At 47.9% G+C, this 22,859-nt stretch overlaps 1 protein-coding gene across 12 annotated transcripts in view; it reads left to right on the forward strand.

Annotated features, from left to right (window-relative positions):
• Positions 1-22,859, forward strand: part of UBAP2L (ubiquitin associated protein 2 like) — a 1,950,223-nt gene that overhangs the window by 1,436,446 nt on the left and 490,918 nt on the right. For 9 of the 12 annotated variants that reach the window (XM_069651771.1, XM_069651756.1, XM_069651788.1 and 6 more), the window contains one exon: positions 21,383-21,488. The exons of the other annotated variants lie outside the window; for them this stretch is intronic. In XM_069651771.1, coding sequence (XP_069507872.1) covers positions 21,383-21,488 — 106 coding nt within the window. The remainder of the gene's footprint in view (positions 1-21,382; positions 21,489-22,859) is intronic. 12 annotated transcript variants of the gene reach the window in all.

The following is a 22,859-nucleotide window of genomic DNA, read 5'->3' on the forward strand; positions in this document are numbered from 1 at the left end:
GCCAGGACTTCGGACCCCCACCCGTGCCCCCCGGTGGGTGGGCGGCTGGCTGGCGAACTTAGTCAGCGTTTGGAAGACCATCTCCACCGACCGTTGGGTGCTGAACGCTCTCGCCCACAGACACACTCTAGAATTCCAACGTCCCCGAATATCACTGGTAGCCCGGCAGGAAAACCACGTCCCTCCGCCTCTACTGGAAATGCGGGACATGTTAAAGAAGGGGGCGATAGAGATAGTTCCAAAGCGGCTCCGTGGCACTGGAATTTACTCAACGTACTTCCTCATACGAAAGACGACCAGGGGCTGGAGGCCCATCCTCGATCTATGACGACTGAACAAATACATGAAGTTCCAGAAGTTCATAATGGTCACTCTTCAACACGTGCTCGGACAAATAGGAGGGAAATTTTCTGCCGTTGCTGGACCTGGAGGAATGCGTACTTCCCCATCCACAAGGGACACTGCAAGTTCCTGCGCTTCGTCGTTCAATGACAGCATTAACAATTCAAGGCCCTTGCCTTCGGGCTGAAGTCGGCACCCATAGTTTTCACCAAGTGCCTGGCTCCGGTAGCGGCCCATCTACAACTGCAAGGGATACACGTCTACCCTTACTTGGACGACTGGCTTATCTGGGCCAGATCAAGAGACATCGATGTCGACCACACAGCGAGGACCGTCCGCCTACTGACGGATCTGGGGGTCTCAGTGAATTATGAATGTCCTGTTTGACTCCATTGTAGGACGGTCTGTTCCTGGGATCCCGACTCCAAAACTGTGTCTCGCCTGGCGTAACCTTCAGAGGAGACGATAGCAATCTTGGGCAAGGTGCAACGGCTGTTGGCACTGAAGATCGCCACGGTCGGCATGATGTCGTCATGCATTTACCTCATTCGGTTCTGCAGGTTGCGGATGCGCCCAATACAGGAGTTCCTCGACGCCCATTGGGTCCAGGTGTCCGGAAGCTTCCAGGACAGGATCCCTGATGAGGCTCGACGAGTTCTGTTGAGCGATCAGGTGTTGGGGAGTGTGCTCCCATCTAGCCAGAAGCGGGGATTTCCAGACCCCACCCACCTGTACCAGGAGACAGTCACAACGGATGCTTCCCAGAAAGGTTGGGGAGCCCACACCAGCCTTATTCACACCAGAGGTCTGTGGTTGCAGGAGAAGACGTTACACAGCAAAGTCCTGGAACTGCGGGCGGTATTTTGGGCCCTCAAGTCGTTTCTGCTGTCCCTCAAAGGCAAAGTGGTGACAGTCTTCACGGACAATACCACCACAATTTTTTACATCCGGAAACTGGGGGGGCAGTAGATCCCTGCGCTCTCCAAAGAGGCACAGGACTTATGTCACTGGGCAGTCGCTCAGGGGATATTCCTCATCCCGTTCCACCTGGCAGCAGTAAAAACACTGTCAGACTCCCTCAGCAGGGAGCTATGATCTTGCCACGAGTGGGAGGTTCAGCAGGATCAAGTGGACTACCTTTTCCTCAAATGAGGCGATCCCCAGTTCGATCCGTTTGCGACTGCGATGAACACCAAGTGCTGGAGGTTGGCCAGCAGGTTCCCCCAGCCGGGGCGAATGGGGGATGCATTCTCATTCCCTTGGGAATGGCTGTTTCTGTATGCGTTCCCTCCGTTGCCATTGCTTCTTTGAGTCACCAATCAACTCTGACAGTACCGGTGCAGGATGAGCCTCGTTGCAACAGCGTGGGTGAGGCAGATCTGGTACCCCGACCTCGTCAGCATGTCGGCGTCGCCGCCAGTCATGCAACCAGTGGTCGCAGATCTTCTCGCCAGGGAAGGAGGCGCCATTCTTCAGCACGACCTGGGGTTTCTGAACCTGAAGGCCTGGCTCATGCAGCACTAGAATTCGGTGGCTACGAACTTCCGGCAGACTGCAAAGAGATTCTCCCTGAGGCCAGGGCGCCATCTACCTTGAAAAGGTACATCGGGTGGCTATCTCCTGCTACACCAGATCTCCGGGACAGTCTTCTCTGTGGTCACACCGTCTCGTTAAGGAGTTCATCAAAGGATTGTTCAGCTCGTTCCCGCCGGGGGAACTCAATGTGGTGCAGACTAGGCTCATGGGGGTCCCATTCGAACCTATGCATTCGGCTCTGCTCAAGTTTCTGCCGTGGAAGATTGCTTTCCTCGTGGCCATCACCTCTGCAAGACGAGTAGGTGAGATCCATGCCCTCATCACTAGTCCTCACAAGTAGACTAAGAAACAACGCCATCAATTGCGGTCATCTTTGTCGGGCTCCTCTCCTGATAGAGAAGTTTATTTCCCAAGCTAGTCAGCATCTCCTGCTGACTTGGAAAAATGTCTACAAATGCTGGAGGTTTTTCAAAAGGCAGCTCCGAGCGCCCCTCCGAAATAGCCCAAGAAAGCTTTAGAAGCCAACAAGTCTGAGAAGACTGGCAGGGTATCTACTGAGACCACCACTCACGCTCCAAAGAGCCCACGCAGTAAGTCTACTCTACATTTGTCAAAGGAGTCTTCGTCTTAACAAAAGCTAAAATCTAAAATCAAAACTTGACTCCTGTAAAGGTGCAGGTACCTAGCTCGTCCAAGCCAGTGTTGTTCACTCCCTCAAAGCCTTTTAATGCCTTCGGCGCCTTCAAAACCTTCTGTGGAAGTGTAAAGGTCTTTTAAGCCTTTGCCCAATGCATATTTCTTTAAAACCTTGGGGTCCATTTTTGAAGAGGAATAAGAGGATGACAATGCTCCTTTTGGTTTAGAATATGGTACTCCTAATCTACCTGAAAAAACTCATTTCAGAGGAGTCCAGAATGCAAAATCTGGGGGACACTTTAAAAGAGGCGAGTGGCTTGGACACGTCACCAGATACAGATGTTGTCACTCATGATTCTTCAGGTCATTCTCAACCCTCATACAGAGCAGTGATGGGAAACGTCACTGAATATATGGGTTGGGGAAAACCAGTAGCAATCCTAGAAAAGGTGATCTAACTGACATCCTTGATAGCAGACCTCCAAGAGAGCCAGTGTTACCCTTCCACACTGCTTTAAGTACTAGTGTTCGTAAACTGGCTTTAACCAGATACCACATCAGCGGTACACAAAAATGTGACCAAGCAATACAGGGCTCCCTCTATAGACCCAGATTTCCTGTCAAAGCACCCCATTCCCGAGAGTTTGGTGGTCCAAGCAGCCATGTCAACTTCGAAAGCTGCTGCTTATCCAGCTTTCCCCTTGGATAGAGACAACAAATGCTTAAATGTCTCAGGAAAGAGGGTATTTTCTGCAGGCAACATTGCCCTCAAGTCCATAAATGCAACTTGTGCCCTGGCCAAGTATACTTGCACTTTGTGGGATGTCCTAGCTTTGGCTGTAGACCATATCCCTGAGGGGGAGGAAAGAGAGGGTTATCTTAACCTGGTGCCAGACGACAAGGATGCCATGTGGCAATCTCCTCAGTCTGGACTACTGTCGCCAGAATATTTGCTTTGCTAAGAAAGTCTGGTTTTGCACCAGACGTCCAGTCACGTCTATAGGACATGCCATTTGATGGCTCCCAGCTTTTCGGGTTAAAGGCTGATGAGAGCCTTGAGAAATTACAGGCGTTCAAGGCGGTGGTTAAGTCACTTGTAGCAGGGATGCGCTAGCCTAATTAGTCGCGGGGGTTTGGGGGGAGTCTTCTCATGGATGGAGGGGTCATCACTTTCGTTTCTCCTCAATTGCTAGAGGAAGAGGCGAGTTTGCACAAAGGGGCCGAAGAGCTCCCTGTGGTTCAAGACGACGAGTAGGAAAAACGTCTCTCAGCTTCTTTGCCCTCACCTTCAGCAACAATCCCAACACCTGAGTCCTTGATTCACAGGACTGTGGTGGAGTTGGGGAAGGGGTCAGGTTGACTTAGCATTTGGAGAGTTGGTGGGGTATAACCTCTGATGCTTTGCCACTGCAAACAGTGGCCCATGGCTACTGCCTCCCATTCTTAAAAGGACCCCCGATTGTCCTCCGCAATGCCAAGCTTTGAGATATCCATATCCAATCCTCCTACAGCAGATCTTTACGTTGTTGGAAAAAGGAGCGATAGTTGGTACCTGTAGCGGAGAGGAATCAAGGTTAGTGCTCTACCTATTTTCTAATCCCCAAGAAGGATCGAGGACTGCGACCCATCTTGGACTTGAGATGCTTGAATGAGTTCCTCAGGAAGGACACGTTCAAGATGGTAACTCTATTGCAGATCCTTCAGGCTCTTCGACTCCAGTATTCGTTGTCATTTGACCTTCAGGGTGCTTACTTTCATGTGCCAATTCATCACAAGCGCAGAGGTTTGTGGTTGGTGGTTCTCATTATTAATTTCGCTTGTGCCATTCGGGTTCACCTCTGCCCTGAGGGTCTGCACCAAGCCCATGGCGGTGGAGGCAGCAAGTCCAGGCAGGGTAGGGATTCACATCTACCCCTACAACACATCACAGAAGCTTCATCAACCCCCGCCCCCAATTGAAGGCTAAACTTCTTTCGCTGATGCAGTCTCTTCCTTCCGGCCTTCGCCTATCTATGGTTGGCCTCAAGGCATCCTGCATGTTCCTGTTGCCAGAAGCCCATTTGAGAATGAGGTCCCTTCACTGGGCACTCAGATTCCTGTGGTCATTTATCTGGCAGAATGATGGCCCTCCTACAGGTCCCGAAAAAGGTTGCACAGGATCTTGAGGAGAACGTGATGAAAGGAGAACCTTTTTGGCAACCATGGCCGGAGATGACAATTAGGGCGCTAACAGGGTGGGGAGACAACATGAATGACTTTTCAATCAGTGGTCATTGGTCTCCGTTGGAGTCCAAGCTTCACATCAACCTTTTAGACCGGAGAGCTTGTCAGAAGCATTTCTGCCAACAGGGTTGAACGTGCCACTCCCAGTGACAATATTATCTTTTCCACGCACTGCGCTTCATTAAATGTTTGCCGGTTTCACACCATGCCGCAATCCATGAATTCTTTAGGGTTTAAACATTCTGCCAAATGCTAATGGCAAACGTCTTTCAATGGATTGCCTTTCTCCTGCAGATTCCTCATCTGATATATTCCCCCCAGCTTTGCTGCTTTGGAAAGATTTTTTGACAGGGGTTCTAGTGGATCTCGACCCGGCCGTCGACCATTGATCTGTTTTGCTCAGCGTCTGGATGTCAGCTGTAGATGGGACGTCAGGCGTCGTATAAATACCACGTCATTACGCCCCAAACTCGGTTCCTTTTTTTCTGAGCGCGAACACAGAGCTTCGACTCTCAAAATATTTTCATCAGAAAACACTGTACTTTTTCACAAAATCCTCGATAAGAGATATCGGTAGCTCAGGTATCCGTTTCAAACGATGTTCCGATTGTGGCACCAAGATGTCCATCACTGACCCAAACGAGTTGTCTCTGGAGCCTCGGCATGGGTCACGGGACAGATGGTCGTCCGTCGTGCGCCAAAATGCAACCTTGATCCCTTCACGATCAAGATGCAAAACTCGCTATGGGTCGAACGCCCTCAAAATCTCTGGCGCGGTTCGGTCTTCGAAGGCTGAAACTGAGGGGCACACCCCCAAGAGACAACACAGGCGGAAGAAGAAACGGTCCCACTCGAGGAGCCACTCTTCCTTGTCTTGAAAGAAGAAAAGGCGTTACCACCATTAACCGGGTTCTGAGTCGATGGATAAAGGTAAGCCATCGGCTGGGCCTACCACCCGCCAAGAGTGGGAGGATTTCAAATCCTCTGCTTGCAATGTTCAAGCAGCATGCTGTAGTCAGCGCGGCTATCCCCCCCACGCAGCATGCTTCAAAGCCAAGAGAGGTGCTTGGTATACCCGACCCCTCTAGTGACCCGATACCAACAATGTCGGTGCCGATAAATCTTTTGACGTTGAAGCAGGATTATCCCTTTGCATCCAAGGATGTCGACAGTACATCGTCTCATTACCTATCGAAACTGACATCCACCATATCAATGCCAAAAGACAAACCCTCGACGGTTGTCAAGAAAACATTTACTCCACAACTCCTGTCTGAATTTTTTGATACCATGGCAGGTATCTTCGCCTGTCAGGACGCTGATGACCAGGGGGATGTCGACCCGACTTACTTAGGTTCAGGAGGGGTCGATTATTTTGACAACCAGAATCCGCTTTAACAGCTGGCTTAAGGCCTCCAGGACGCCAGTGATCTGGACACCTCGCCAGACCTCGAATGTCAGCATCCCAGCCTTATCTTCATAATACCTTTAAATTCAGGGCTCTGGTAGAAAGGGTCATTGACACCCTGGGAGTGCACTCATCATTGGCGCCTGTACAAGGTTATGACCTTACCGACATTGTAGATGAAGGCCTTACCACTGAACGTAATATACCTTTAATCCCTGCCATTGCCGATCCTTTAGCAGTTATGTGGCAAAACCATTGTTCCATTCCTCCCGTCATCTCCACCTTTTCTGGGAAAGGCAGGCTGGCTAGAGAAGACCCCTCACCCTTCCCTGTAGAGGCTTGTTATGCAGGCTGCTACAGTCTCTTCTAGACCTGCATCTTCTACATCCACTCTGCCTCCAGACAGGGAAGCAAAAAAAGTAGATGCTTTGGATGAAGAAGGCAATCACTTAAGGGAGCATGGTCTTCAAAGCTACAAATGTGGCAAGCAGGTTTGCCAAATACTCCTTCGGTCTATGGACAGCAGTGGAAAAAGCTGCTCAGTATGTACCGGAAGGAGAAATGCACAAGGGCTTCCTACAGCTAGTGGAGGATGGGAAAGAGGGTGGTCAGGCGGTCGCTGCGAATGGGCCTGGACATCGCCGACTGTGTGGGCTTTATGGCGTCCGCTGTAACACTAAGAAGGCAGGTCTACTTAAACTGTTTTTTTGTCTAATGCCTCAAAGGCATGTCAAGCTTCTAGACATGCCTTTGAGGGAGATCTTCTTTTCTGCCAGAAAGCCGACAATTCCTTCGAGGAATGTAAGTAATCCAAGATCGCTGCCAAATCCTTAGACCTAGCTGCGCAGCCAGACAAACCCGCATTTAGCTTCACCTCTAGGGCACTGGGCTACAGAAGATATGCTTATTACGGCAGGAGAGCGCAGCTCCCACTGACCAGGCAAGCGCAGAAGCATTTCTCGCGCCCAGGAAGGACAACCCAGACTCTGAAGCCACTTTGATTTTCCCCTCTCACAGCGAACTGGTTGGAGGACGGTTGACGGAGCATTTGCTCGAGTGGCAACAAATTACTTCCGATGCCTGGTCTCTATAGCTCATTCAGTGGGTTATTGTCTGCCATTTGGCCTCACGACAATACACCGGGGAAACTCTCTTTTAAGCATCCGGATCCGCTCCTTGCGCAGGAAATCCAGTCCCTGCTGGAGAAAGGCGCCATAGAACTGGTGCCTGTAGCGGAGAGGAACAAGGGATGGTATTCCCCATATTTTTTTATCCGGAAAAAAGACAGAGGCTTGAGACCCATCATGGACTTGCGTGGTTTGAACAAGCTCCTCAGGAAGGACAAGTCCCAGATGGATACTCTTTCTCAAGTCCTCCAGGCCCTTCAACCTCAGGATTGGTTGGTGTCTCTCGACCTCAAGGATGCTTACTTTCATGTGCCGATTCATCCCAAGCACAGGAAGTACCTGAGGTTCGTGGTTGGCGACTTGCATTTTCAGTTCCTGCTGTTCGGATTGACCTCCGCCCCGAGGGTCTTCACCAAGCTGATAGTGGTGGTGGCGGCAGCGTTTCTCAGGAAAGGGGGATTCACGTCTACCCCTACCTGGACGATTGGTTGATCAGGGCGCGGTCTCCAGAGCAAGTCCTGGATCATCTGTACGTCACCTGCCACTCCCTTGACAAGCTGGGCTTCTCCCTCAATTTAAAGACGTCTCATTTGACACCTACCCAGCGGCTCCAGTACATTGGAGCAGTGCTCGACACATCCCTGGGGCTATGTTTGCCTCCCCAGGTGAGGGCTCATCACATTCTGCAGATGGTAAACAAGTTTCAACATGCCCAAAGTCTCCCGGCATTCGAGTTCTTGAGGTTACTCGGCCGCATGGCATCCTGCATTTTTCTGGTGCCAGAGGCCAGGCTGCGGATGAGATCTCTGCAGTGGGCTCTCAAGATGCAGTGGTTGCATTTCTACGGCAGGATGTCGGATCCCATTCAGATTCCGCCCTTGGTCGCCCAGGACCTTCTGTGGTGGGCTGTCAAAGTGAATCTGTTGAAGGGGGCACCATTTTGGCAACCGTGGCCGGAGGTTACGATTGTGACGGACGTATCTCTCACAGAGTGGGGAGTTTATGGCAACGAGTTGACGGCCAGCGGCTGTTGGTCTACGTCAGAGTCCAGACTCCACATCAATCAGTTAGAGCTGCGGGCTGTCAGGCTAGCCCTGAAGGCTTTTCTGCCGTCTGTGCAGGGGAAGAATATCCCGATTATGACGGACAATACAGTGGCCATGCACTACCGCAACAAAAGGGGGGGGGTAGGGTCACTCCCATTGTGCAGGTAGGCGATGCAGCTCTGGTTCTGGGCCATCCAGCAGGATATTTCGATCTCGGCAGTTCATCTGGAAGGAGACGAAAATGCGGTGGCGGACGCTCTGAGCAGGCAGAGCAGTGTCTCTCACGAGTGGGAGCTTGCTCAGGAAGTTCTGTTGGAGATCTTTGCCCTTTGGAGAACCCCGCAAGTGGATCTCTTCTCCACCAGTGTCAAGCGGAAGTGCGAAATATTCTGCTCGTGGGAATTTCCTCCAAGAGGAGCCTTAGGGGACGCGTTCGTAGTAGAGTGGTCCTTCCCACTGCTGTACGCGTTCCCTCCAGTCCCCGTCATTCCGCAAGTGTTGCGGAAGTTACGGAGGTTCGGTTCCCGGATGATCCTCATTGTTCCGGCATGGGCCAGGAGAGCGTGGTACCCGGACCTTCTAGACATGTCCATTTGCCCTCCATGTCGTCTTCCCTACCGAGACGATCTGCTCTCATGAGAGGGGGGTCGAGTTCTCCATCCAGAGGTCAAGTCTCTGAGCCTTCATGCTTGGTATCTGAAAGGCTGAGGTATAAGGATTGGGACCTCCCTAAAGATGTGATGGATGTATTGCTTTCAACGAAATCCCTGTACCTTTGCCGTTGGAGGAAGTTCTGCGACTGGTGCAGGGTGCAGAATGTGGATCCTTTTCAATGCTCCATTCCTTTGGTTTTGTAGTTTTTGCTTTCTTTTGCCCACAAGGGCTTGCAAGTAGGTACCATTAAGGGTTACCTGGCGGCGCTGTCCATATTTAAGCGCTCGTCTGAGGAATGTTCTTATTTTAAGATCCCTTTTATTTCTCAGTTTCTAAAAGGGCTAACTAATGTGTTTTCACCGTCACCTTTCCAGGTGCCGGGATGGGATTTGAATTTGGTTTTAAAGTTCCTAATGGGAGTTCCGTTTGAACGCTTATATTCTTGCATGCTGATACTGTTGTCCTTTAAGACTGTATTTTTAGTTGCGGTTACTTCCGCACGCAGAGTGAGTGAGTTGCAGGCACTTTCCGCCAAGCCACCTTTCACAGTGTTCCATAAGGACAGGGTTGTCCTTCTTTTCTTCCGAAGGTTGTGTCGGAATTTCATTTAAGCCAGAAGGCGATTCTTCCGGCCTTCTATCCGCCTCCGCATCATGGTAAGGAAGACGAGAGGCTCCATAGGTTGGATCCTAGGAGAGCTTTGAGTTTCTATCTCTCACGGATGTCCCGGGTCAGAGTGGACGATCAGCTCTTTGTTGGTTATGCTGGAAGGCGTTTAGGTCAGGCTGTTTCCTGATGTCGACGGAGGCCCTCGAGGGACAGTGTATCGACGTCATCGACGCAGGACGCCTACGCCGAAAGTTTTCTGAAGCAGCACAGCTGTGGTAATTACTGTCAAAGATCTTGAATAAGTCGGAGGAACATCTCATTGAAAGAAAGTTACCAGGTAAGATAAGTAACTTGTTCATCGCTATTGTGTGGGGTCTCCCTTTTTGGGATATTCCCTTTACGTTTTTCATAGGCTGGTTAGCCTTCCCTCCTGTTATTTTCCTCTTCAGCTTTCAATTACGGAGCAAAAGGGGTGGGGGGACTGAAGCATGGGGCGTAGTGACATGGTATTTATACAACGCCTGACGTCCCATTTGGAGATGCCGATTAAGCCCCCACAGGACGGATCGATGGCCGAGTCAAGGTCCTCTACGCCCCCAGTCGAGAGAGTTTCTGAGCAGCAGAGCTGGATGAGGATATCTATCAGATGAAGAATCCATAGAAAGATCATTAAAGTTATTAGTTTCTCGTTCTCCATACTCTGAATGCAAGTCGTCAAGAACTGACTTTACTTTCCCTGAATACAAAAGCACTGTAACCAGGACGCTGAGCTGAGTAATGCAGATCAATGGAGACCGGGAGCGCAAGCTGTGCTCTAGTTGTTAAAATCGCATACTTTATCCCGGGATATTTAAACTAGTGAACCAGCTGACAGGAGGGAGACGCTGACTGGACAATTATTTTTCCTCTGTGTTGACCGACGGAGTGCTGGGCTGGTTTTGTCCGTCTAGGCAACCGGCTCAGAGAAGAGGCTGAGGAGAGCAGGGTGCAGGTGACAGCACGCTGCAAAGATGCCGGATGAAGTCAGCCTTTGGAGCATTCACAGGTACCGAAAGGCAGCATTCACGCCGCTCGAGCACTGAGAAACTCCTAACAGGTGACCGGGAGCCGCGAGGGGCACCAAAGCCATGGAGCAGAGGTGGGGAACCCAGAGAAAGGGAGTGGGCTGCCGAGGAACCGCTGCAGGCTTGCTGCAGGAAAGCTAACGCACTCCACAGAGAGCCGGTGAGTCCACCCAAGGGAAGCAGGGACACCGGGGCATGTCGGCAACCTCACTGAAGGGAAATAAAAGTAAGCATATGAGAAAGAATACGAGAGTGAATATTTCTTATAGACAGAATGGAACAAATATAAGGGACTGTCAAGTTTGTAAGTGTGCACCGTGTAACTATAAGAAGGTCCTGGCAGAAGAGTATATCAGGCAAGGTGAAGTTAGACAGTATGTAAAGTACATCACAGGAGGAAATCCTGATAAAGATACATCAGGAATAGCCACAGACGGTTGAAATATATTAAGGAGAAGAAACCTGGGAAACTGGCAGAAAGTACACTAGGTATCCTATCAAGATTCAGACTCACAGCCAAGTTGTTTTACATACCAGTTGTGGTGTTGATCAAAAGAAATTAAAGGAACTGATAATTCTTAAAAGTATAAAGCAGAGTGGAGGGAAAGCCAGGGGAAGGGACCCATCTCTGGAACTGTGAAATTTCTCCTTCTGGAATTTCTGTTTTGGAGTTGCACATTTCCTTTTTGATCATTTGTACACTATTCAAGGCCAAAGACATTTCCTTTTTTACCTGAGAGTTGATTTTCAGAATGTGAGGGCCGGAATATTACTTTGGACACAGAACATTTTGCTTTGGACATGTTGACATTGGACAGACCCTTAGTTTTGTTTTAGGCAGGGAAATACCTCTTAGAGAAGGGACAGAGACGCATTTTCAAACCTCTTTTTGTTTCAATAAAGGTTTATGGGCAACACCATGAGCCCCTGTGTCCGTCTCATTCCTGGATCCTTGGAGTGCTGAAATAACAGAAGACATTATTGCCTGCGGTAAGAAGCATTTTAGTTCTGGCAGTGTGGGCGTAAGAGCGCCAAAGGCCTTCTGTGCCCTGGCAAAATTATCCTTTGCCCTCTGGTCTGCAGCCTCTGGTGACGCCCTGCCCTCAATAGCCCCAGGTGCAAAGCCAATGTGAAGGGGATTTTGACCGCTCCCCCCCCACCTCCATACTGGGTGGGGGATTTCCCTGTTTGGCCCATAATGGCATCTCACCACGTCCGATGCCTGGGCCTTAAAGGTCATTGCACTATGGATATTCCCTCCCTTTTGCTCAGCACCCTCCAGACCATCCTTACGGCCAATTTCTGCCTCCAGGCCCACTTCTGTAGGAGTCGGTTAATCATCCTTTGGCAAAAGGCGTTCATGAACATGTGCCCTGCTCAGAATGAGCCATGAGCTGGTACTCTTGTCTATTTTCTGGTACTGAAGATGGAAGGAGGGCTGGCATCCTATACTGGATCTGCAGTTTGTGTACCTGTGCAAGGACAAGTTGAACACTTTCACTCTGTCCATGTCCTCCAAGCCCTTGAACTGCAGGACTGGCTGGTATGACTGAATCTCCAGGAGGCCTACTTCTTTGTGCAGGTTCATCTCAAACGCAAGAAGTACCTGAAATTTGTGGTGGGTCATTGTCACTACTAATTCATGGTGCTCCCATTCAGTCCGTCATTGATACCCAGGCTCTCCACCAATCTTCCGGCAGCGGCTCAACACAGGAGGGAATAAATTCATGGCTTTCCATAGCTGAACGACTTGCTTGTTCGAGCACGCTACCCAGACCAGCCATCTACTCTGCAGATGGAGCCTGTTTCACAGCTTCAGCTTCTGCTTGAACTTCAAGAAGTCTCAGGTTTTGCCGTCTCCAGTCCCTCCCATTTATCATTCCGGTCTTGGACAATTGCCTGGTCAAGGCCTTCCTACATGAGGTCCAAATGGCTAACATCTTCAAGATGGTTCATATTCTCCAGTCACAGGAGAGTGCTTAGGCCTCTACTTTGTTTTTGCTGAGTCTCATGGCTTCCTGCATTCCTCTAGTGCTGGAGAGCAAGGTTGTGCAGGAGGTTGCTTGAATACCTCCTCAGTTGCCTATTATCAGTGTTTAGGGGCACACATCAGAACTTCTACATGTCTCAGCATAGGTATCCCAGGACCTAGCATGATGGGCCCCACAAGACAACATGTTGAAAGGGGCTTTGCGCCAGCAAACCTGGCCACAACTGACCGTTGTCACAGTTGTGTCCTTAAAGGTTGCAAGATCTCATGGAGAGCAGCCTGTGGTCTCCAGTGGAGTGCCGAGAGCACATCCACTTGGTGAAATTGAGAGCAATCAGGCTGGCCCCGATTGCTTTCCTTCCTTCAGTGCAAGGCAAGGTTGTTGTGCTGGTCCTGCTGGTCAACATGTTAGCAGTGCACTACCTCAACAGGCAAGATGGTGTAGCATCCTTCCCTCTGAGCGGAGGAGCAATGAGACTGTGGTTCTGGGTTCTAGAAAACCTGTCTGTAATGGTGGTTCATCGCATCAGGACGGACCTCTTCGCGGATGCCTTAAACAGACTGATTACGGCCTCCCACGTGTTGGAGCTCTGTCAGGTAGTTTTGCAGGATGTGTTCTCCCGGTGGGGGAAGGAGGGCAGGTCTCCTCAATTGGACCTCTTCGCTTTCAATGTGATCAGGAATTGCAAGTTTTTCTGCTCCAAGAAATGTCATAGACTGGAGCTCTAGAGTACACGATGACAGTCGAGGGGACATTAGACTGCCTCTAGGCTCTCAATCCCTATTGTCCCACTAGGTCTCAGAAGGCTATGCCTGTTCGGGGACCTACAAACTGAGCCTAGAGAATGTGATACCAAAAGATGTTGGACATGTCCACCTGCTCTCCCAAGTGCCTTCCACAGAGAGTGGATATGCTCTCCCAGTCAAAGTGGCAGGTGTTCCATCTGAATCTCAACAGCCTGAACCTTCATGCTTAGCTGCTGAAAGACTGTGATTTAAGCTGTGGGATTTGTCGGATGATGTCCTGGACATGCTCATCTTGGCTACGAGACCTGCCACCGAAAATGTATGCATGCATATGGTGTTCCTTTTTCGGCTTGGTGCCAGGACAGTTCTCTGGATCCTCTTGTCCCACAGAGTCTGTACTTGATTTTCTGCTTTCCTTGTGCCTGACAGGCCTTCAGATAGGCACTGTGCACAGGTACCTTGCTGCCATTGAGTTTATGATCCCCACGGTTATGCAATCTTTGCTGGGGTTGTGCAATCAGTGACTTCGCCCCCCCCCCCACACCCCACGCAAGCCAATTTGTTGTTCCAGCATGGGATTCACTCGCTTGAGCCGCTGCATTCTTGTTTTTAAGGTTTTTCTCACTCTAAAGTTGATTTTCCTGGTTGCCATCACTACTGCTAGGCTGGTGGAAAGCTTTAGGTATTATCTGCTAAACCTCCCGATTTGTTTTTTTACTAAGAGGTGACGCAGATATCCAGGCCATCCTTACTCCCAAAGGTATTCTCTGATTTCAATCTCTCAAAAGATCCATCTTCCGGTCTTATTTTTTTCCTCCACCTTATCCTTGTAAGATATGGAGATTCCATCTGCTGCAACTGATACAGGCAGTCAGCCTCTACGTCTGTCGGACAAGGTTTGGCAGGAAAGATTACCTCATTTTTGTAGATTACGCTGGTTCCTGTGCTGGCAGGGCTGAGACCAAACAGAACCTGTCAAGCAGGGACCATCCAATGCATCTCAGAATGCTACAATATGTCTGGAAATGATGTGCCTGAAAGTCTCCAAGCTCATTTGACCAGAGGACTTTCTGCCACCACTACTCGGGCAGAGGTCCACCTTGTTTGGACAATTACCAGGTGGCAGCATGGGTCTCGCTACACATATTAGCCAAACATTACTGCTTGAATTAATTGGGGCAGTACGTGCATTTTGGTACAGCGGTCCTCCAGACCTTTCTGGTATCCCTGCTCTCTTCCCTCCTTCAGGTCTACATAATGCTATGAGAGTCTATCATAGATGAATTTGTGGGAGGACTTAATCCACTAGAAGAACAAATAGCTTAACTCTCAAATATTTGTACTGATGGATGTTCCTTCCACAGATTCCTCATCGCCCTCCCAACCTGCCCAACTTTGCGGATAGCTAGTACACCTTTCATTTCTGTGGACCTCTGTGTCAGAGTGCTAGGGGAAAAGGGTGGAACGAAGGACAGTGGATGCAATGCCTCAATATATACTGGCTTCGCTATCATGCCCAGCACTGGGTGTGTTGAGGTTTCGAGTGGAGCTACACCCCCCTAGTGGTGGCAAAGCTTCTGAAGAACAGCTGCACTGAGATGAATATCATAAATGTAGAACCAGTGAGACGAACATCCTTCAGAAAGAACGTTAGAGAGGTAAGTAATTGGTTCTTCACAAAACTAGACAACCCATTTTGGCAGCCTTCAGAAAGAAAATAGGCTTCATGTGAGCCAAAGTTCTTATAACTCGTGTGACCTTCATTTCAAGGTAAACTGCCACCAACCAGAACCAGTACAATTATTACTGGCACAAGGAGACTAAGAAACACCTTGGTGGTAACCCTCACCTTTGGGGTCAGTAGTCTCCAAAGGGTCACACGCTTTGAGTTGTCTCCAATGGGCTGGGACCTTGCTAGGTTTCAGTGGGAGAAAATATTAAGGAGACCATAAAAGCAAGCACAAAGGGGAGAACTCTCAAAAGGTGTGTCTAAAGATAGAATTTCTTCCTTACACAAGGAGCGCTAGAAGCTTGATGTCCTTTATTATAAGTTGTTGGCATATGATAGCCTAGGTTTGTGTGCTCCTGAACGCCCCGTGTGCCTTCACAAGGTTCTCCTGTTGGGCAGAATCCTGTGTAGTGCCCTTGGGGACCACTACACACAATTACTACCACAAGTGGTAGCACAATTTCGCCTTTGGTACAACCCTGTACTACACAGAAAAAATGGTAGCAATGGCTGAGCAGCCACACTTATCTCAAGAGCAAATGAGCAGTAGTAGAGATTAAACAAAGGACTACAATTACTGTGACTCAAGCAAACACTGACTCAAGGTTCCTGGTTAAAAAGTTAAAGTACATTTATTTTTATACCATCTGTTCACAAAACACTTCACTTCTATTAAATTAAAACCACACTTCAAATATACTCCCACAACCAATTCCCCTTGTGCAGATCAATTCAAGGTAAGTACCTTTGGAATTGACAGACCAGTGTTGTGAAACAAAGACGTTACCATGGGTTAATACGCAATCACTTTTTGACGGTAATGACAGTTCAATCTTACCAAAGAAAGGCGTACCCGCAAGAAGAAATGTTACCGTAGTCAAACACACTTAGCACATGAATTAACACAAGACAATAGGGGATAAACATCATAGGCCATACTTTTGTCAAGACAGCTAGAATCCGAGGACACTTTCTAAAACCTAGATAAGTCAATTGGCCTGTGCCAGAGTCAAATGGGACAGGGTCCTTTTGTCGAGGATCACAAGGTTAGAACAGTTCACGATTCGAGATTGCCAGGAGTACTTGCATATTGTTACAAGGGAAGCAAAAGTTATAAGAGGGAAGGAAGACAAGAACAAGCCTTGGGTGAGGGGGAAAGGGTTCACCCCAATTCCTCGAAGTTGGACACAGTACCTTATTCATTTGAAGAAAAGCTGGTGCTACAGCAGTTGTTCCTGGTAGTTCCTGCAGACTCACAGTTCCTGGAGCTTCAGTCGTGGGGACAAGGAGTGATCTGCACTACCCAGGGATGAGGCCAGCAGCAGCGAAGCAACAGTGAATAAAAGGAGGTGCACTCCTTTAAACAGGAGAGGCTCTTCAGATGGCTATCCAGACCACTACAGCTGTGTGCAGCGTTTTCGACCAAGAAGAGGATCCTTTGGCTGTGGAAGTTGAGCTGGTTGATCCCACCAGGCTCAAGGGAAGAAGACTCCGGACTGTATCTTCTCTTGTTGAAGGGTAGATAGCTCAGGACTGCATCTGGGCTTCACCGGGACTCGGGAGTTGCAGCAGCAGTCGTCTTCTCCGCTTCTCTTCGGTTCTTTGCAGTTCTAGTGGCGACTCTGACTTCCAGCCCAAGAGTCCTGCCTTTTATGCCAAAATCCCCCATTCACACAGCCTGGCTGTCAATCGCTCAGCAGGGGTTTGTCCAGCCTGGACAACCACCTCAGCCAATCGACATAAAGTGCGACTTGGGTCTCCAAGGAGACCCTGTGCAGGGGGTGACTAAACACCTCCATCACATTCAGCCCACCTAGACACCCAGACTCCATCTAGACACCCAGACTCCATCACATTCAGCCCACCTAGACTTTCTGGACAGAAGCCTGCCAAAAGTTGGCGGACAAAGAAGGCAAACCTGGTTTGCCGCACAAAGTAAAACACAAGAAGGATTTTAACAAAAAGACATGGCGATAAAACCCGACCGGAGCGAAAATAAAAAGTATTTGGTCAAGCGGGTTTAAGTTCGAGGCTAATACAATAGCCCAAAACAGTACCACGTTTATATACTATAATCGCGATAGAAAAGATAGGGTAGCTACCACTGCCACCAGCGAAGTCTTAGTGTTAAGAGAGCGAAACAAAGCTCCAAGAGGCGCAGTCAAAAAGGAGTAGGAATTAACCCTTTCCAATACTCCATGTAAGATGGGGTGTACTGGGTCTGTAGTTTAAATGACTACATAAAGTCAATGGCAACTTTACCTGTTTCTGGGCGACAGTAGTCGGCCCCAGAAAAATGGAGTCAGTGGGGAAGTCTTGGAGACAACCCGGTGTCACTGCACTGAACGTGCTGTGTAACACCCACAAAAAGTTGGGCTCATGGAGTGGTGTGGCTCCAGAGCCCACGATCACACAAGCAGCAGAAATATACATGGCAAAACAAATGTTAGTGTGAATAAGGTCTACACTCTTATTAGGTGAAAAAATAAACCCCAGAAATCCAGCAAAGCTGCTGAGGGACTCTCCAGGTAAGGGAAATTAGCCATAAATGAGAATTCTCCCACATACTATTGAATGTGCATAAGGAGGCAGCAGGTAACCTGCCTCTTGAGATAAGTGGGTTTCTCAGAGTTGGGTAATGATAGTAAGGAAAGTGCTAAGCAGTTACTACTGTCTGGACCTGGCTGATTGCGTTGCACATTTAATGGGGATCAGTGATGACACTCCAACTGCATTTCTGGATTTACTCCTCTGTTTTCACCTAGGATCGAAGTAAACCTGCTCTTTAATGATGTCCAGCTTTTTGTCACTGACATGTACAATTCCTTTGGAATGTTCTAGGTGTCCTTATCCACTGTCAAGTCTCTGGGTGGCAGTCCAGCATCCTTCATCTCCTTTATCAGAGGACATTCATTTTCCCTTTTCAAAGGTAGGGCCTAGATGCATTCCCTTAAACACCAGAGTTATGTACTTCCCCTGCCAGGATTGTGGTAGAGGTGCACTCGAGGCAGTATTTCTGTCTCCAATGTCTTGAATCCAGATCCAAACCCCCTTCACCTCACACCTCGTTCCTTCGATCAGGGATTGGGGGGGATGGGTAGATGTTGTCCCTGTTCAACCAAAGAGGATGATCGCCTCCGATGTCTTGGACTAAAAGGTTATATATGATATGGCATTTATAATGCGCCTATACACAAGTGTTTGAAGGCGCGAAAGGATATCTTTCCTCCACTGCAACACCAGAATTGAATTGGGTACCATTAGTCGTCTTGGATTCAGGAGAACACAACTGACCTTTTATAGGTCTTGAGGAATGTGTCGCAAGATCACCTGTTGTGGGCTCTCTGGGACAACTTGCTAATGAGTCTCTTTGGAAATCCTGGCTGCAGTTATTAGTAGTCGTGGACCTATCTCTGAAGGGCTGGGGAGGCTCACTTGGACAATTTTGTAGCGAGTGGCCTGTGGTCACCCAGGGATATGAGAAAGCGCATCAACCTCCTGGAGCTGTGGGCCATCAGGCTATCCTTGGGTGCTTTCCTCCCTTCTGTAATGGGTCGTATGTGTCCAGATTCTGACAGACAACACAGTTGCAGTGTATTTAACAAGGGGGTGGTATGGGGTTCCTGCGTCTGAAGGAAAGTTGAGATGCTCATTCTGGACCCTAGAGAAGGACGTCTCATTGTCCTCACCCCATCTGTGTGGGAAAGAAAAGGTTGTGGCAGAAGCTCGCAGCAGGTGTTAATTGTCTCCAGCAAGTGGAAACTTTGTGTTAAAGTTCTGGGTGGGAACTTTGTCTTTGAGTGGTGTTCCCTCGGTCCTCCCTCTTCAAGGTTTTGTACTGCTTTGGGTATCTTTCTTTAATGAGTAATCTGGAGGAGGAACAATTCCAATAGAACAAATAACTTCGCTTTTGATAATGTTTCTCTTGGATATATTCTTTCTCCACAGATTCCTCATCGCCCTCCAAACTGTCCCCTCATGCAGATAAAACTTTAACTCCTGCAGTTCTGCTGTTCCTCCTCAGCTGAGTGCTGGGAAAAAATGGGCACAGCTGAGGTCCTAAGGCACAGCTCACACCAGATCAATACACAGGAAGTCTGGTACAAAGTCATAGGCGCCAACGAGGAGATGCAGTGCAACTCCTGGTGACAAAAAAAATTCTGAGTACTCCGACAACTAGTGAATGTTTCTAAGCTAAGTAGCACGTGAGAAGAAGGGAAGTACTAACACATTCGAATAAACACTACCAAAGGTAAGTAATGTGTTCATTTGTGCTCAAGCAGAGAGGAAGAATGAATTTCCACACTTTGAGAAAACAAGATTTATGCATTTTGTTATGGAACCAGTGGGCATACTTCATGGAAGTTGAGTACAGTTCGGTCAATCTGCTCCTTTAGTGCAGGTCATAGTTACAATACCATTATTCACCTAGCCCATTATGGATCAACCTCTCAGATATATGCTAACTTAAATACCTCTATCTTTGCACAATGGGAGACTTTCTTTTGTGGTGCTGATAATGCAATTGTAATTGAGACAAGAACAACCAGATAGCAAGTTATTGATAAGAGGGTTACAGCTGGGAACAAACACCAAATAAATGAGCCAGGTGCCCTAGGACACTGACTTGTATGGAGTCAAGCTGGGCTGATTTAGAAACCCTTATGATTAGGTGCGATAGTTGGAAATCAGTACTGTGAATTGTATTTTCAGGCACATATTTAGGTTAGGAGGACATTTTAATTTTAAGTATTGTTCATAGTTCTGTTTGTCAAAATAGCTGCCAACATTGATGGGAAAACAGTAGATTGTGTAGAATGGAATAAGGCTTTGCTAGCCTGTTGCTTGTGTTTTGTAATTCACTTCATGCTTCCCTTGGGCACATCTAAAGGCTAAAATGTACTCGGATAGATCTAACACTTGCCATAAATTGTGGCCTACAACTCCCAGTCTCCTCCCTTGCCAGTATATGGATTATTGCGGGATCATGAGCCCTAGGCAAAGTCATGTAGCAAGACTCTGATCTTACATTTCTGAATGTGTGCTATTGAATTAATCTCCATTCATTAATTGCAGGAATTGGAGGTTGGAAAAGTGTTCTAAATTACCTAACCTAATATTGGAAAACCTTCATCTTACATGTTTTGATGGCCCTTTGTATGTAAAGATGCTTCCTGATTTGTGTTTTAGAAACCTATTTTGGAGGCACATGACGCTAGTCTTATGTGTAGATCTCTGTAAGTGCCTTCTAAATGTAAGATTTTAATTTGAATATGCCCTTTAGCAGCAAATTTGTGTCCTTGACCCACACTGGCCATTTTAGAAACAAAAGTGGTTTATGATGACCTCTTTGAATTCCTGAAGTCTGATTTGAGGGCAAATGACAGGCACACTTTTGCACAATTGCATCAAAGTGCGCTTCACGCTTAGAATGGTGAGGGCTTAAAGTGAGCTTAGTTCATATGGGCAGATGTTGGAAAGCTGGGCACTGCACATATGGAGTCTACAGTAATTAATCTCGTATTACGCACCAGACACCAGTTTCTAAGCGCGGGACTGGGATTCAAACCTGTGTTGCCCCTGAGACATCCTCCTGGCTCATTACATTGTCTACATTGGAACTGTCCAAACTTTGAAGATGGATTGTCAATTATGATTTTGTGATTTGGGCATACAATCCTTAACTTGCTGAATGGTTGTTTATTTCCTGCCTCCCAAGCTGGGTAGACAAATCCCTAACCTTTCAATTGGCTAAACAATGCACGTCTGTTGTAGGAGGGTAGGGAATACACTGCCTGCAGTTAGTTGGCTATTTAGTTCATTTCACCCACAGGTATATTATCATTAACCCTGTCATTTGTTTATGTATACATGCCTTTTGAGCAGTGAGACGCATTCCAGAATCAGCACTTTGATGGTTGTTAATCTAGTGCCAAAAAAGGCTGACCCCACGGCCATATCTAGGTGGCTAGTCAGCACTACCTGAGACACCAAAGACCTAACACTTGGTCGCCATCCTGGCAGAAGGGGGGCATGAATAGCTTCTCCCCTGTGTGAGCAAGTCGCCCAAAGTAGTCTACTGATAGAATAAACTTGGTTTACTTTGTATCTGTTTTGTGTGTGTGGGGTGCTCCCCCACTCCCGAAACAGTTGTATTTTCCTGTGCTTTGTCGTGTCTGACATGTTAAATGAGATGTGGGGAGCTGGGACGTGCCGACGGGGCTCTGAAAGCTGTGCAGAGGCTCAGTCTGTGTGTCCCTCTCTTATCCAGGTCCCTCCGACCTCTTCCAAGCATCATGGTGTGAACGTCGGAGTAAATGCATCCGCAGCCGCTTTCCAGCAGGCCGGCGCCTACAGCTCCCACGCATACAACACTGGTAAGAGGAAATCCCTGAATTCCTAGTCTTTTAGGGTCCCATGCATCCTGAGTTTGAGGTCCGGTGGGGTGGGACAATGAGCTAGAGTTGACTGGAATGGTGGACTAAGGGCAGAAGTGGGCCACTTTCTGCCATAAATACGATTGATGGCATCTTGTATGCAAATTGTTGCACTCCAGTGCAAAATTAATTTTTGTTTTTTTCTTGTTTCACATCTTTTCATTTTTAAATTCAGATACAAGTAGCTCTTACCTGAAATATCTCCTGTTATGTTTTACTCTGGTAGTTTTTCTGAATACGACTTACGCTGAACTGTTACTCAAACTCAGTTCTCTTTATTCCATCCGTGAGGTGGGATTAGTGCACAATGTACATGTTTACTCCAATTTGTACAAACATTTAAAATGGGTTGGTGTTTCTAAACAAATTTTATATCTGTAATTAAGCACGTTAAACTTACAAGGTTAATTTCCGCTCTTCGTGAATTGTTTAGTTTGGTTTCTTTTGAATGCCATCGTAATCAAACAGACCTAATCTCATTCAAAAGTGTCTGCCATGTTTTAGTGCTTGATAAGGCTGTAACAGAGTAGGTTTACCATTTGTTATACCGTATGATCCATATGAAGAAAATGAACAATCCGCTTTTAGTTTGAACTCACTACTGAATGGCATTTAAAGCTGAGCTTTGATTAGCCATTATGTACTGGGTACGTTTTGTAAAGTGCTGAAAGCAGGGTGCATAATTTGCATTTGCTGCTAGCCATTGGCTAATGGTGATTTGATTCTTGGCGAGTAAGAAATGGTGTGCTGTCTGTATAGAATTGACATGGCAAGTGACTTTTTCATGGTTGGCTAGAGCCTTGCAAGTTGATATTTTGCACCCTGCTTAATCTGTGCATTCATACCATAGTTTTTAGATCCCCTTTTATATGTAAATGACACTTTAAATGTTGTGCAGTGCAAAGTAATGGTGACTTATGTGGTTGTACTGAAATGGGCTCGAAGGCTTGTCTGGGCAGTGATGTATTGTGCCCGAGCCAGGGGCTACCAGCTCATTGTCTGACGGGAGCAGAAAAGGACAGCGGAGGTTTGAAAACAACTTTGAAAGAAAGGGAAAGGGTTGTGGAGGAGGCTTATTTATGTTGGAAAGCTTTTACACTGTCAAATCACCACCTCTGTATTCTCAGTGCTGAGGCTTGTCTGGAAGTTGACCTATTGTACCACCACCTTTTGGGACAGTGTTACAGCTTCAGAGAAGACAAAGAAGGAAGGGGGAGTCACTCCTGGACTTTGAGTTCTTATATTTCATCTCTTGTCGGATATAGAAAGGGCCCGCTGAGGCCACTGTGCTGGACGTTGGTGGAGTAGATT

The sequence above is a fragment of the Ambystoma mexicanum genome, chromosome 1p, assembly GCF_040938575.1.
Source record: "Ambystoma mexicanum isolate Mex_15411 chromosome 1p, UKY_AmexF1_1, whole genome shotgun sequence".
Classification (NCBI taxonomy): domain Eukaryota; kingdom Metazoa; phylum Chordata; class Amphibia; order Caudata; family Ambystomatidae; genus Ambystoma; species Ambystoma mexicanum.